The sequence below is a fragment of the Aethalodelphis obliquidens genome, unplaced genomic scaffold, assembly GCF_003676395.1.
Source record: "Aethalodelphis obliquidens isolate GAN/ISIS:26980383/991018 unplaced genomic scaffold, ASM367639v1 scaffold2, whole genome shotgun sequence".
Classification (NCBI taxonomy): Eukaryota; Metazoa; Chordata; class Mammalia; order Artiodactyla; family Delphinidae; genus Aethalodelphis; species Aethalodelphis obliquidens.
In genome coordinates this window covers 71244058-71258288 of record NW_020837946.1, presented here as the reverse complement: position 1 = coordinate 71258288, position 14231 = coordinate 71244058, and the positions used below count along the sequence as shown (strand labels likewise).

General features: G+C 36.3%; 1 protein-coding gene across 8 annotated transcripts in view; it reads left to right on the top strand.

The window, feature by feature from the left end:
• Nucleotides 1-14231, top strand: part of MARCHF7 (membrane associated ring-CH-type finger 7) — a 48610-nt gene that overhangs the window by 30965 nt on the left and 3414 nt on the right. For 6 of the 8 annotated variants that reach the window (XR_003437973.1, XR_003437972.1, XM_027130561.1 and 3 more), the window contains exons 6-9: nucleotides 3178-3347; nucleotides 9234-9343; nucleotides 12209-12322; nucleotides 13797-13845. Coding sequence is in view for 6 of the 8 variants with exons in the window: in XM_027130561.1 (XP_026986362.1) it covers nucleotides 3178-3347; nucleotides 9234-9343; nucleotides 12209-12322; nucleotides 13797-13845 (443 nt within the window). In the remaining 2 variants the exon portion in view is untranslated. Of the gene's footprint in view, nucleotides 1-3177; nucleotides 3348-9233; nucleotides 9344-10166; nucleotides 10559-12208; nucleotides 12323-13796; nucleotides 13846-14231 lie in introns of those variants that run through there. The other 2 variants (XM_027130570.1, XM_027130576.1) reach the window with 2 other exon arrangements.

Sequence of the window (14231 nt, the reverse complement as noted above, 5' to 3'; positions counted from 1 at the left end):
CCACTGAGCCTGTGCGTCTGGAGCCTGTGCTCCGCAACGGGAGAGGCCACGGCAGTGAGGCCTGCGAACCCCCCGCCAAAAAAGAGTGATGTCTGAAATTTCTTGCCTTAAAATTTACATCCAGTAAGATGTTAGCGTCTTGCTCAGAGGTAAAATGGATAAGAATTAATACTGGTGGTGGGCACTGGGGGTGTAGATTGCATTGGGAAATAATCTAAAGGTTATTTTTAACCAGCTTTGGCTACAGATACATATAGATATATGTATATATAAAATATACAAAATCTTAATATACAAATATACAAATCTTACATATACAAAATCTTAATCTCTTACCCTGTTTCTAGGTAGACTAGTGCTAAATGGGATTGGTAAAGCAGCCCAAGTCGTTGTGGATTATCAAGACAATGTTTCAGCCTTTATAATATCATTTATTGGGACTTGCCTGTTGGTCCAGTGGCCAAGACTCTGCGCTCCCAATGCAGGGGGCCTGGGTTTGATCCCTGGTCAGGGAACTAGATCCCACATGCCACAGCTAAGAGTTTGCATGCTGCAACTAAAGATCCCACGTGCCACAACTAAGACCCAGTGCAGCAAAATAAATAAATAACAAAAAAATAAGATCATTTATTTACCATTTATTTGTATTTCTCACTTCAGATCTTTTTTGGAATAAGTTAAAATCGTTTCCACAAATTTTAAAATTTTGTTTTTAAGTCCAAATGTATACTGAATATTCTTTATATATTGTGACTATTTGACAGAGATAGCAGTTTAAATTCAGGACTTAGAATCTTTTTATTCATGTGAAATCTTTTGTAGAGTTTAGTTGCTTAAAAATCTTTGGGAAAGGGCTTCCCTGGTGGCGCAGTGGTTGAGGGTCCGCCTGCCGATGCAGGGGACATGGGTTCGTGCCCCGGTCCGGGAAGATCCCACATGCCGCGGAGCGGCTGGGCCCGTGAGCCATGGCCGCTGAGCCTTCGCGTCCGGAGCCTGTGCTCCGCAACGGGAGAGACCACAACAGTGAGAAGCCCGTGTACCGACAAAAAAAAAAAGATTAAAGATCTGAGATTTTTCACTCCAACTTAATTATTTTGTCGTGTAAGTGTAGTTACTTACTTTTTCCACCTATTAAAATTAGTTTTATGATAAAATGGGATAGGATAGTAGATGTAAAATATACTTGTAAGAAGAAAAGACTTACGTAAAGCTAAGGTCGTTGGGTGTTTTTGTTTTTTCTTGTTCATAAAGGCCCCATGTGATGGAATTTTGGGGGAGCATAGTTGTTATATCATTTTAGGGTCTTATGGTCTTTAACAGGAAATACATTCAAATCTTGCTCTGGGGAATAAAGGGAGCTTCGCATGCTTTCTGAGATACTGAACATTGACTAATATCTTCCCACTTTCCCTTATATAGGACAAATTGTTACCATGTGACTGTTCTCTTCTTTTAAAATTTGCGCTTTTTCCTTCCTTGTAGAAAGATTTACTCTGCCCTGGTAGTGTTAGCTTTAATGTTATTACAGGGGCTCCCTCTAATTGCAAGCTGTCTACTGAGTAATGTAGTAACTATTATATTTCTTGTGCTCAAAGTTAGATTAATTTGAGTGCAGTAGTGTAAGTAGGGCAAAAAATTAATTTAGTGATTTCCAAAGAGAAACTAAGTAAGCCATCACCACCCTGTCTGGTAAGATAGTTTAAAAAGCAGCATTTGTTGCTTATTTTGACAGAGTTTATATGTGTGTGTTCCTTTATTACATATTTTGCTTAAAAATGAGGATTATAAGATACTTTACAATTAAATGAATAAAAGTATAAAAAAATTGAGTCTCCCAAAGTAAAAACTTACCAACCAAAGAAAGTTATATCTAAAGGTAAAACATAAATGTTAATGCTTGAGGTTGTATCTCTGGTTAATCCTAGGCATGAAAGTCACCTAAAAGTACGCCTGTTCCTCTTTCCACACATCTTTTGCTAAACTCATTTGGAACCCATATAATCCAGGTTATATTTCAGTAACAGTTTAGCATTCTGTATCATCAATTTACTGAGTACCTTTTTCATGTCAGCAGTACACTAAGGCAATAGGGATTTTAATTTAAAAAACGACTTGTCTTACAGTGATCATTCTGCATTTAAATTAAGCAGTCCATGTTGGCCTGTGAAATAGAGGACATAGGTTAATGGAAACTGCTCCACACTTTAAAAGCCTACCCTTGTAGAAATAAGGATGATTTAATAACATCGCTGGGGTGGGGAAAATGAAAAATTTTTACATCTCTTCTTTTGGTTTTTTTTATTATGATTTAATACAAAAAGCTTATCAGTTTAAACATATGTGGCTCTGCTAACATGTAAATTGAAAAATCACAGGTCAATATTTGTTTAATTCATCAAACTTGTCTTAAAAGTTTTGGGGGAACAGGGACTTCCCTGGTGGTCCAGTAGTTAAGACTGTGCTCCCTATGCAGGGGGCCCAGGTTCAGTCCCATTGGGGAGCTAGATCCCACATGCCACAACTAAAAGATCCCGCATGCTGCGACTAAGAGCCCACATGTCACAACTAAAAGATCCCGCAAGCTGCAACGAAGATCCCTCGTGCCGCAACCAAGACCTGGTGCAGCCAAATAAATATTAAAAAAAAAAAAGTTTTGCAGGGACAAAAGTGATGGGTATATAAGTACATTATCTTTATACTGCTGGAATTGAAGTAGTCTGTGGTACTGCAGAAATTAAAATCTTAGTGAAACTTACAAATTGATTGTGAAAAATATGGAATTTAAACTCTGGTAGCAGGGGTGGGGTGTGGTGGTGGTGGGATGAATTGGGAAACTGGGATTGACATATATATACTAATATTTATAAAATAGATTAGTAAGAACCTGATGTATAAAAAATAAATAAAATTAAAAAAAACTGTGGTACCAAAGATAATTACTTAAACCATTTGAAGATAAGTAATAGGATAGCCTACCTCATTTACCTTTAAAATATTTATTATAATTTTTATTCTTACTGATACAGTTTTTCTTAGAAGTTCCTGTTTACTATTATTGTTGTTTGCCTTTTTTCTACCTAGAGAGACCATGATATTGTTTGGGTTTATGTATGATTGGAAATGACCAACCAGGATGGTTTTGATAGCTCTGTTTAGGAAATGTACCTTCTTTTCCAGCCTCCTTTTAGAGGACTCTGAAGAAGAAGAAGGTGATTTATGTAGAATTTGTCAGATGGCAGCTGCATCATCCTCTAACTTGCTGATAGAGCCATGCAAGTGCACAGGAAGTTTGCAATATGTCCACCAAGAGTGTATGAAAAAATGGTTACAGGCCAAAATTAACTCTGGTAAGATTTACCCTTTTGTGTATTTTGTTTTCACAGTTTTTTCAAGAGATGCACGTATGTATGCATTTTAATTAACAAATATGGTTATAATTTATTGATTGTCAAATTTATACTCTTATCAAAAGCATCAATCATTTTTTGAAGCAAAAGCATTGAAGAGCATTAGTCTTGCTTCATAAATTTAACGTATAATAGTGTTTCTTATATTTCATTTACTGAACAATCTACTGTCATACATGTATAATGCAACTGTAATTTGTTATTGTTGGTAACCCTTACATCATGCAATATCTTTTTGAATCAAAGAAATATTCTTACTGTTTACCAACTATGTGTCCTTGAAAAAGTTTTATTGTCTCTAATGTTGCTATGCAGCAATAAGATTACTGTAGGGAGTCGTTGTTTATTAGGTGCCTGTTATGGAGCCAGGCATTGTTCTAGATGTGGGATACAGAGAACAAGACAGACAAGGCACTTGCTCTCCTGGTGGGATTACGTGTTAAAGGAATGCCTTGTTGAGGTGAGGACATTTATACTTGAACGAAGAGGAGCTAGCTATTCTAGAATGAAAGGAAAAGCATTCCAGCACACAGAACAACTAGTACAGAGACTTTAAGGTGGGAATGACTTAGGTGTGTTTGAGGAATTGAATGAAGGCCCAGCATGGCTGGAATATAATTAGTGGGAAAGGAGAGGGGTGATAAGTTGAGGTAAGAGAGATTAGCAGAGGCTAGCTCATTTAGGACTTTGAGAGTTAATGTCAGAAGCTTAGATTTTTAGGTAAGTGTCGTGGGAAGCCACTGAAGGTCAGGGGAGTGAAATGATCTTATTTATGTTTTGGCTGCTCTGTGAAGAGTGGAGTTTAGTGGGACAAGAGTAGAAGCAGGGAGGTCAACCGGGAATCTATTGTGTTGACCAACCAGGAGTCTGTCTTTACAAGAGGTAGTGATGGTGGTGGTAGAAATGGATGAGGGATTCTGGTATGTTTTGGAGGTAGATTCTATAAGACTCGCCAGTGGATTGGATGTGGTGGAGTGAAGGAGAAAGAACACTTAGCGAAGCTCATATTTTTGCCTTGAGCAACTAAATAAATGGTGGGGCCATTTACTGAAAATAAAGAAGACAGAATAGAATAAATTTGGGAGAGGAAACGTAGTTCTGTTTTAGAAATATTGTATTTGTATATATTGTATTTGAAGAAATATTGTATTTATTAAATAACCATATGGAAATGGTTATGGGCAGTTAGCAAGACAGGCGTGATGTTTCAGGGGTTTTAGCACAGAAAATAACAGTTTTAGGAATCATGAGCACGTAATATTTTAAGATTTGAGATTAAGTAAGGTCACTTGAGCAAGAGCAGATATTAAAAAAATGAGCCCAAGGGCAGAGCCCTGAGGCACCCAAACGCTTAGTGGGAACAGAGAAGGAGATTTGAGGAGCAGCCTCAGTCTGGTATGAAGAAAACTGAGAAAATGTAGTGTTGTGCAAGCCAGAAGAAGAAAATGTTTTAAGAGGGTGTAACCAACCCTGTCAGGTACTGCAAAGAAATCAGAACAAAGAGATAAGAACAAAGAAATGGGGCTTCCCTGGTGGCGCAGTGGTTGAGAGTCCGCCTGCCGATGCAGGGGACGCGGGTTCCTGCCCCGGTCCACGAAGATCCCACATGCTGCGGAGCGGCTGGGCCCATGAGCCATGGCCACTGAGCCTGCGCGTCCGGAGCCTGTGCTCCGCAATGGGAGAGGCCACAACAGTGAGAGGCCCAGGTACATCTTAAAAAAAAAAAAAAAGGAACAAAGAAATGACAGCTGGATTTGGTAGCATGGATGACCTTGGTGACTTCAGTGCTGGGGAGGTGGTGGGGAGGTGTCTTTATGATTAAATTGAGCTGAGTAAGACTGGGGAAGCAGCAGCATAGACGCCCTCTTACAATAAGCTTTACTGTCAAGGAGATTGGAGACACAGTAGGAATTGGAGAGTTATATGGGGTCATGGTACATGTTTTTGTTCTGTTTTTGTTTCGAGGTAGAAATTTGAGGGCATTTTTTATTTTAACAAGAGATACAATGGAGAGAAAAAAAATTATGAAAAGGGAAGGGAGGGTGGCGCAGTGGTTGAGAGTCTGCCTGCCGATGCAGGGGACACGGGTTCGTGCCCTGGTCCGGGAAGATTCCACATGCCGCAAAGCGGCTGGGCCCGTGAGCCATGGCCGCTGAGCCTGCGCATCCGGAGCCTGTGCTCCACAACTGGAGAGGCCTGCGTACCCGCGGTGGGAGGCCCGCGAACCAAAAAAAAAAAAAAAAAAAAAAAAAAGGGAAGGGAAAGATGGGATCCAGAGCACAAGTTGAGTAGTTAGCCTTTAATAGGAAAAAGGGTACTTCATCGCTAGAAAGCTAGTGTAGATATGGATTATTGATCAGATTGTTGCTTTGGTGAGAAGGTGCTTGAATTCCTATATAATTGCTTGTTTTCTTAGTAAGGTCTTTAGCTGATGAGGGGATGGGTTAAGAGATTTTCATGTGTGGGGAAAATAACATTCTAAAATGCTTTCAGGGTTTTCAGGTACTACTAATGTCCATAAAAATCTGTGGCCATGAATATGATTTAAAAGTGGGATTGGGATACATGTACATTTTTTTAAGAAGCAGTTTTCAGATACTTGGATACAGATGAGGATTTGAGTTCGATGGGGTTGGGACCTTTGCCAGGCAAGTATGATGAAGGGAGTTAAGGGTGTTATAAGGCTGTAGTTGTGGTAAGCCTAGAAATTAGACAAAATAAGGAAGGGAGTAAGGACATTAGGAAGTGGATAGCGAGAAGTGGTAGGGTCAGTGTCTCTGAATCTCAGTGACATTGAAGAGAATTGCCAGAGTAGGTGAGCTAAAATGATGAAAAGTTGTAGGTGCACAGGAGACGATGCTTAAAATACGGATTTTAGGAGTAGTGCAGTAGTACACTGCAATGACAGGGTCAAGGGTATGACCATAAAGTAGGTGGCTTAGGGTAATATTGGAAGCAGGGATGTTGAGGAAGTCAGAATCAAATGTGGTCTTATGTGCATGTTGAAATAGCCAAGAAATAAGCTGGGTAAAGAAGAGACGTGCTAAAGTCATTAATGCATGAGGAGGGACTTAGGGTTTCAAAACAGCAATAGGTGTGGGGAGGGGGCATCTATCCCTATTTCTTGGTCCTGAGGTACAAAGCATTGTGGGGGAAAAAATGGCTGCAGAAGAGTATGTATCAGTTTGTGAGGCACTGTGGTTCAGGCTTGCAGTTGAAGAGATAATTCATAAAGGAGATTGGTTAAGAGGAATTTAATGTTAGACTATAAGTACCAGAGGACCTAGTGAAATGTTACTCGTAGGGTAAGAATGTGACTAGTAGGATGGGAAATTAGACCAGAGTAATAAATGTACATAATTGTGTGAAAAGGACAGTCTGATGATGATAGCTGGGTAGCATAGGCAAACAGGTTGTGAGGTATGATGGTATTAATTTTAATAATCTGTTGGAGAAGTTTGAGTAACCTATTCAAACTGGAGATTACGAGGCTAGTGGGAAACTTTTTTCCTGCAGCAAGGTTAGCAAAGGCCTCCTTGGGGTAGGGGGTTATCTTTTCTTGTAACCTGACCTGCTCCCGAACCTGTGGGATAGGGCTGTCTTACCTGTAGCAGCCTCTTCTTGGCTGTATAGTGTTATGATAGCCTCATAGGCTTTATTAGTCACCACCCTGGGGTGTTATTAAGATAAAATGAGTGCTCAGCATGGTTCTTGACACTTAGCAAGGGTCCAGAGATGTTAGGTATTACCAAAATGAAAAACAACTTGACTCACCTTCTGTTATATTTGCAATTGGATTGTTAGTATTATGTAGGCAGGAAAACAGATAACACAATATATTGTCTAAGAACATTGGATTTTTGGAGTTAGACATGCTTAGGTTGGAATATTGACTCTGACACTTAACTATAGGATTTTGAGTAAGTCTCTTAACATTGGTTCTGAACCCTGGTTGCTGATCAAAATATTAACCATTGGAGTTTTTAAAAATATAGATGCCTCACATCCATTCCTAAACATTTTTAAGTAGGTCTGGGATTGAGCCTCAGTTTCATCATGAATAAAATTGAGTAATAGCTTGTTGTTATGGTCAAATGAGATGATGTTTATGAATAGTTTCTCACAGTATTGGACTCATAGTAAGTACTCAATTAAATAGGTTTTAAAGGTAATAATAAGTATTCATGGTCAAATGAATGTTAAGATCTCAAGAACTGAACCTTCCTTTTAAGTTTCCACAAGGCTTTCTCGTATTTACATAAAGACCCCATCTGGTAGGTGATTCTCTGGTAGAGATTCATTTCAACATTTATTAGGCAGCTACTATATATGGACTGTTAAAACTCTACAGGATGTTCAAAGATAAATAGAATACGTCTAGTACAAGTTTAGGCAAATGCAGTCAGGGCCTACTGAATGAGGTGGGGTGTAAAGGACAGAGTCCTGGATTAAAGACTGTAGGGATAAATGGGTTCCTCCCATCTGCGTATGGCCTTTTTGAACAACTTCTGTAGGTCACTTGTTCCGTGGAAGAGAAAAATGAAACCCTAAGATGTGAAAGACTTTGTTTTAATGATATCCAGTGTCCATATTTTATGACCATCACATTTTTTCCTGCTTCTGAATCAGAGAATAAATGTCTGATAAGAGAAAGCCTTCTGAAGTTTCACATTATTTATATTCTCCATCAGGTCATAATACTATGGACTTATCCTGAATCTCCAGAACTTCTAATCTATTTTGGCACATAACAAACACTCAGTAAATGTTAGTTAAATTGAATCTAAATCTTTATCTTGTTTATGCACATGACTTGCTCTAATTTTTAGTACATTTTTTCATTTTAAAACCCTGTCTAAAAATAAACACAAGGGGGAAAATGTCTATTTATTTAATTAGACAAGACTTACTTAATTGGAGCCAGAAGCTTAGGAGTAACCAAATGTTGAGTGCCTATAGGACAGACGGAATTTTATTTAATTGTGGTAAAATATAAATTGATATAGCATGAAATTTGCCCTTTTAACCAATCCTAAGTATATAATTCAGTGACATTAAGTATATTCCAAATGTTTTGTGATCATCACCACTATTTATTTACAAAACTTTTAAGTCATCCTAATCAGAAATGTTATACCCATTAAGCACTAACACCCTTCTCCCCCTCCTCCCCAGCCCCTGCTAACTTCTGATCTACTTTCTCTGTGAATTTGTTTATTCTACATATTTCTTACAAGTGGAATCATACAACATTTGTCCTTTTTGTATCTTATTTGTGCCTTATTTTACTTAGTTGTAGCATGTATAAGGACTTCATTCTTTTCATGGCGGAGGGGGGCTGTTTTTATCTGAACAAAGGTGGATCCCTTTTTTTGCCTTCTATCCTGCAGGGAAGACACATTTCTTAGACCACAGAAGGTCTTAGTATATGTTGTCACATTAAAGATGCTAGCCTGAGTATATGTAACTAGTCATTTTAGATACCATGTTTTCTTGGCATCTTGCCAGAGTACTTGAGGAAGTAGGAAGTACAGATAACATTCCATTGTCAGCTTCCCATATCAAAATGTATGAGCATCTGGTGGGCTGAACCACAAATAATGGGTGGAGGCTTAGGTACCACAGATTAGGACTTGACATGCACATCAGGTGTTACTGATTGATATTTTAGGAGACATTACTGGTTTATGGTTGTAGCACAGTCTCCCTGCTATCTCTTCCTCCCTGCCTTCCTTTCAGTTTTCTGTATTCCAAGCTTAAACCTACAAGGAAAAATGTTTTGTGGTGACCCTGCAAAATTAAGCTTTACTTGTAATTTTTTACCAGGTTCTTCGCTAGAGGCTGTAACCACCTGTGAACTCTGTAAAGAGAAGTTGCAGCTTAACCTGGAGGATTTTGATATTCATGAACTACATAGAGCTCATGCAAATGAACAAGTTAGTATATTTTGCCTAATTTACCTTGGTAAGTGTCTATTCTGTGCTTAAAGGACAACTCTTGAAGAAAAGATTAAATCATGGTCAGAAAACCTGCATTAAAATAATAACAACAATTTTCTTTTACTGCATTAGGTATGATTTTATAATTTTTCTTTACTTTCCTATAACTTTTTGAAAGTGAAAGGCAAAAAAGCAAGTCACAGGTTTAAAATTAAGGTAAAATTTATTATATGGTTGCTAAATAAAAGTGAAAATAAAGGCTTACTAAGTGGTCCCCAAATAGGCATGCTAAGAGCTGTCTTAGTTGTGAATACCTCTTAGTCCTAGAACATTTTTGAAACACCAAGCCCTGGATCTTCATCCTCTTTCTTCCTTCCTTCCTCCCTCCATCCCTCCCTCCGTCCCTCCCTTCCTCCCTTCATTTTTTTTAATGTTAGGAATAGCTTTTTATGTGCCTATCTGCCCCCATGTTCTTCTACTATCCTGGTTCCCTCCACTCTCCTCATTCCTACCTCCAACTTTATGTTGAACAACTTATGAAATCTTTTATTCCAAGTTCACATTGTTTATAAACCTCTTTCTTTTAGTATTTGTGTCATTATAGTCTATTCATATAATCAATAATCTAATCTTATTAAATTTTTTTTCAAATATTCTCATTTCTCAGATTTTGGGGTATTATTGATAAATGTTTTCCTCCTAATAATGATTTGGTCACTAATTTTTGTTTCTTGAAGCTTTAAATTAAAAAAAATTTTTGAGATGCTTAGATAGGTAGAATGAAGAGTTCAATATTATCCCCCTTTTCTTCCTCCTAAAGGAAAATTCTGGGGAAAAAAGATGTTAAAGGAGATTACAAGGATGACTCAAGAACCGTACTCTCCAAGTGTGCTTAGCATAATTGTTATAAAAGAGATATGATGGTGGGAGAATGCATGAATGCTTGAAAAACACTTAAAGGAGTAGTGGACACCCCCCTTTTTTTGATAGAGGTAAAGTTCACATAAACATAAAAATCATTTTAAAGTGAACACTTTGGTATATTTGCGATGTTGTGCAACCACCACCGCCATCTAAGACACTTTCATCTCTCCTAAAGAAAATCCTGTACCCGTTAGCCAGTTGCTCCCTGTCCCCTGCTTCCTTCGGCAACCTCCAACTGCCTTCTGTCTCTCTGGATTTATCCATTATGGATATTTCATATAAATGGAATCAAGCAACATGATCTTTTATGGATACCCTTTACTTTTAAAATGTGGGAATAATGAATACCCTTTGAAAATCTGATTAAAATCACACTCCTAACAAAATATACAAAGACACAATATTTGTATATGATTTAAGGGATTCCCAGATCCTTTGAAGCTGATTACTTAGATCCAGGTTAAGAATCACTGATTTAATTAATGAACCATTAAGGCAATTGATGTAGCATAGATGCTATTCATACTAATTATTACTTTATTCTTTAATGAGCCACTTGTCCAAAGAGAATAGTGTTTTCAGCAAGGAGTTGTCTTCAATCCCTAAGGAGTCTTTCTAGATAGCTGAGCATTGGTATTTTAAAGAACGGGGGAAAGAGTATGTAAAAATAGAATGATGGAAAGAAAAAAATTTTTTTTTCATCTTTTCAAAATGAGAGTAGATTTCAAAGGATGGTTTTCTTCTGCCATTCTTCCTTCTCTAGGTGCTCCATCATGTCTCTTAAAGGTGGTTCTTTGGCATTTCGATTCAACCAGGAATGTTTTCATGGTTCTCCAAGGATTTAATGACCCACAATCTTAAATAATTTAAGTGTGAGGAAATATTAGGTGGGGTCATTATAAAAGCAATGACAGTCTTGATTAAGCTTCCTGGCTTTAACTTCTTTGTTCTGTGTGAATCTTGGATTCTGGGGGCCCAAGAACTACTCTCATTTGAAATGATTAGTTTAATGCAGTTTATTTCCTCATTGTCCAGTGGCTTCAATTTTTTCAAGGTGATAAGCATTAAAATTTTTTTAAAAATTTTGAGGACATAAATTTATTTCCTTTTAAGTTAAAAATAAGAAAAGTAAGTGAAGATTTAAAGAAAGTTTTAATAAGTCAATTTCAGATTTCTTGAATGCTCTGTGGAATCTGATAACCCGTTACTTGCTGAAGTTGTTACTAAGAACATATAGTTCTTAACTTCAGATGAGTTAATTGCCAAAAATGGTACAACTTACAGGTAGTTCACTGTATAAAAATTACAGGACAGATTAGGTTTTTAATAACACTATATTCATGACTTGTATTCTTAGCTTCAGAACAACAATTTTGAACCAAAGGACAGTTTTTACTATAAATTTCTATGTGAATGATACGAAGAACAGTTACTCTATTACCTTTATTCATTTTTATATCTGCTGTTGCCTTAAAGTTAATTATATTATGTAATAGACACTTGACCCATTTGACTAGGTTTTAATTGTATAATTTATTGATTTAGCTATAGATGAAATGATAATTTTAAGTAAACATTTGTAGCCATTTGTGTTAATAAAATCTGTTAGGCGCATTATAACTTGATAGAACCAGAGCATTCATTCTACCATCAAATGAGTTAAAAGTCCCACTTTTATATAAATTACATAAAAGAAGACTGTATGAAAATAAAGAGGATATTCACACACCTATTTGTACACCTTACAGCATTAGTAAAATTATGAAATTATGGAGCGTGACTTTTTATTTCTTGGTTTAATGGATGATGCTGTATCTCTTACTAAGACTGGATATGAATACATTTTCTCTAGTTTCTCAGTATACTTTGGATGTCAATCTCTTGTCTATTAATTTTTCATTCTCCATATTCTTTTTCTTGTTTGCTTCCCTTTTGAAGGCTGAGTATGAGTTTATCAGCTCTGGTCTCTACCTAGTTGTGTTACTGCACTTGTGCGAACAAAGCTTTTCTGATATGATGGGAAATACGAATGAACCAAGCACACGTGTCCGAGTAAGTAACCTTGGAGCAGGGGAAAAGGGAGGATGTGATGCAACAAGTGTTTGCTTTGGAAAGCAGATTGTTTTATATGTTCACAGTCTATTTCCTTTGGGGAGTTCTTACATTAAAATCTTTCTTAAAATTAAAGGTACTGTAGATTTAATAGAAATTGCTGTCTGCCTTACCTCTTTATCAAGCAGCCTTATTTTCTCATAAAGCTGTTTTAGAAAAAGAAGTAATTTTCTAGCTCTTGAAGGTGATTGGAATATATTTCAGTGAAAAACGGGGACAGAATTGGAAGTACTAAGGAAAATGCTCTTTTTAATTAAAAAACAAAAACAAGACTCAGTATTTTAACTTAGAAACCTGAAATTGAACTCCAAAAACTGAAAGAGTATGGGAAATTAACTTCAATTTATTTGTTACTTTCTTGTAAAAGATTACCAGTGTAGTAGTTTTTAAGCCTCCATATTTCAAACTACTTAAGAGCTGGACTATTTGGTATTTAGTCTATACCCTATTGCCTTAATTTAACACTTAAGCTAGCTGTTTGTTAGGTATTTTTAATTAAATGGTACTGTTATGGAAATTTATACTGCCTTGCCCATTTTATGTAGTGGGGACTAGAGTCTATATCTCATTGCAGTAGCATTCTGAACACCTACTATTTTGAAATGTGTTCATAAACATATCCTTCAAACTATTTTTTATATAGATATTCTCTTGGTGATGAAAATTTAGTAGAGTTTATGGTGAGGTATAATGTTTCCATTATATTTTGAAAATTATCAAATAGCCAATTCAGTGTATATGGGTAGAACATTTTTCTGTAATCATGTAAACACTATTCCTGTGAGCCAGTTGACAGATTTATTATCATTCAGAGAAAAGAGAACGAACTATCAAGAGCTTTCAGAATTTGAGCAAAGAGCTCTTGATTTCTAAACAGGCAACTTACCTCTTCAGAGTGAACGAACCATATAAAGTATATAATAATATGTGTTGAATTCATGCCTTTGTAAAAGGTATACACAAGTTAATATTAAAGTGGAAGTCACTTTTATTTTTTTAAAAGTACGGAGTCAAATGTAATACTTCTAGGCAGGAAAATACTGATTTATTATTTTAATTGACCACTAAAGTTCACTTGGGTCCAAAATGCAGAGGTTTAATTTTTTTCTCCATAGTTTTTGGAAGTATTATATCAATGCAAGAAGACAGCGGTATTCATAGAATATTATATCTGCTCCCAGTTTCTACATGATTAATATATGATTTTTACATAGGTAATAATGATTATATAAGACATTAAAAAAAATCATATCCTTAAGCTTGTAAGTTTTGATGTGGGGGGAGAAAGACCCCCTATTTAAAGGCTTAAAATTATGTTTGACTTTTAAGTAGAAATGAATCTCTTATACTGATTCTCTCTTTAGATCCATTTGCTACATTTAAACTACTGTATTTCTTTCTGCATTGTTTCTAGTTTATTAACCTTGCAAGAACTCTTCAGGCACATATGGAAGATCTCGAAAGTAGGTGGAATTTCCCCTCCCCAGACTTGTTGAATTTACTTTTGCAAATTAAACCCACAGAGCAAAACCTAAGTATATATATACTCTTTCTACCAAATTAGAGCTTCATTTATAGGCTTAATAATACCAGAATAATTGATTTGGGAAAGATGGGTTGGGCAACTGACACTAGTTTTTTAAGAGCCTATTTTTTAAAAATTAAATTAATTTTAATGTATGGAAGGGTGTTATTATAACCATCGGTATTTTATTTAAAATAAAAATATATATTTAATCACCTTAATTTTAACACTTTTAATGTTAACACTTTTTTAAAAGAAGACGTTTAACTACTAATCAAAACACACTTCTTTAGATTTTTTGTGTGTGAAATTTTACTTGTTCTT